At 56.6% G+C, this 1,589-nt stretch overlaps 1 protein-coding gene across 2 annotated transcripts in view; it reads right to left on the minus strand.

Annotated features, from left to right (window-relative positions):
• NAPA (N-ethylmaleimide-sensitive factor attachment protein, alpha) overlaps positions 1-646 on the minus strand; it is a 27,953-nt gene extending 27,307 nt beyond the window's left edge. Inside the window, exon 1 of one of the 2 annotated variants that reach the window (XM_005857844.2) lies at positions 382-646. In XM_005857844.2, the coding sequence (XP_005857906.1) occupies positions 382-479 (98 nt within the window). In that variant the 5' untranslated portion in view covers positions 480-646. The remainder of the gene's footprint in view (positions 1-381) is intronic. The other variant, XM_014548146.1, reaches the window with a different exon arrangement.
• Positions 647-1,589: the final 943 nt, after the last annotated feature.

Raw genomic sequence — 1,589 nt, forward strand, 5'->3', positions numbered from 1 at the left:
TCGCGGGTTCCTTCAGTCCCCGCAGGCCGGTCCCCTTCCAGGCCTCAGACCGCATGCTTTCGGCCCAGGTGCCTCCGGCCCCTCGGTCCGCCTTTAGCCTGGGTCCCCTTCCAGCCTCACGATGCTGTCGCCACGGCCTGGGCGTCGTCAGCCCAGAGCCCTTCCGCCACCTCAGAGCGTCTCTCCTCCAACAGCGTTGACACAGCCTGGGCCGCCTGGCCCTCGGATTGTGTCCCCTCTGCTGTCTTAGCCCATGACACCTCATCCCGAAATCCCCTCCGCCCGTAGGCTCCAGCCCTTCGTCCCTACCCCGCCGCCTCAGGCCATAACTCCTTGGGCCTCTCAGCCTAGGTCCCGGCCGACCCTCGGTGCGGTTCTTACCCAAAGAGGCCCGAGAAGAAGGACTGCGAGTTCTTCACTTTGCGGTCGGCCTCGGCCAGCAGCGCCATCGCCTCCGCTTCCTTCCCGGAGTTGTCCATAGTGGCCGCAAAGGTACCCAGCAAACCGCCCGACCCAGGCCCCTCGGAGGACTCAACCGGGGCCAGCCAGCCGGGTACACAGGTCAGGGGAGCTTAGCGGGCTGCGTTGACGTCGCACGGGCGCGCGCCCCCAGCTACCCGGAACCTGACTCACGGCCTCCAATCGGCGACCCGATGCTTCCACGCATGCGCATAACCGGCGTCGGGCACCTCACTTTCTTCCGCTTGCGCCGCAAAACACCGTAGTTGATTCTTTGTAAGCCAATCGTCGTCCCCACGGTCAATGCCCCGCCTCGAAGTGCCACCTTTTTGGATCTTCCTCTACCAATCAGCAGCCCCTCCACTCGGGTTCTTCCCTCCCTGCGGGCTCCAGTCAGCTGACCGCTGGCCCTCACGTGACCCCTCCCGGCCCCTTTGGGAAAACACTTCCCTCCCACTCCCGAGTTTGACAGTTCTCTCGCGCGGAACTCCGCCTCCGTTCCTTAACCGGAGTCGCTCCCTTTCCTACGGAGGAAGGAAGCCTTTCTTGCGCCCTCTGCTGAAACTCGTTTGGGAAGGCGAGTTAACTGCTTGAGAGGGGAAACTAAACTGAGAAGAGGTTCTCTAACTCTGGTTTCATTAAAAAAAAAAAAAGTTGGAGTGTGTTAAAAATTCAGATTCGAGCACACCTAGTATCCAGGGTGTAGTTTGTTTTTTAAACCCGAGTGAGGATATTTTTTCCATTGATTTTTTAAAAATATATTATGGACGAAAGGGGCCACATGCTGACCTGACAAGCTCAGAAGAGGCCTGCATGGCAGTTTTGCAGACCTAAAGTAACCACAAAGGATGGTCTGAAATTAAACCTTAACTAAAAGCAGTTATGGTGGGCAGTGACGTACTAAGCCGGACCGTAACTGAGCCTATCTGTCTTTTTGCATCTAAGATAACATCCTTGGGATGTCTGGGTAACTTGTGACTTCCCTTTTTATGGAGTCCCTGGGGCACAACCAGGTGTTCTGGGTCCCAGGACAGATACCACAAATTCCTTCATCATCATGTTAATTGTTCCTGCACCCACCTAAGTATGTGTCCATCATTTTACTTTTTATCCAATCCCAGGGGTTCCCC

Source organism: Myotis brandtii, unplaced genomic scaffold, assembly GCF_000412655.1.
Source record: "Myotis brandtii unplaced genomic scaffold, ASM41265v1 scaffold114, whole genome shotgun sequence".
NCBI classification, from domain to species: domain Eukaryota; kingdom Metazoa; phylum Chordata; class Mammalia; order Chiroptera; family Vespertilionidae; genus Myotis; species Myotis brandtii.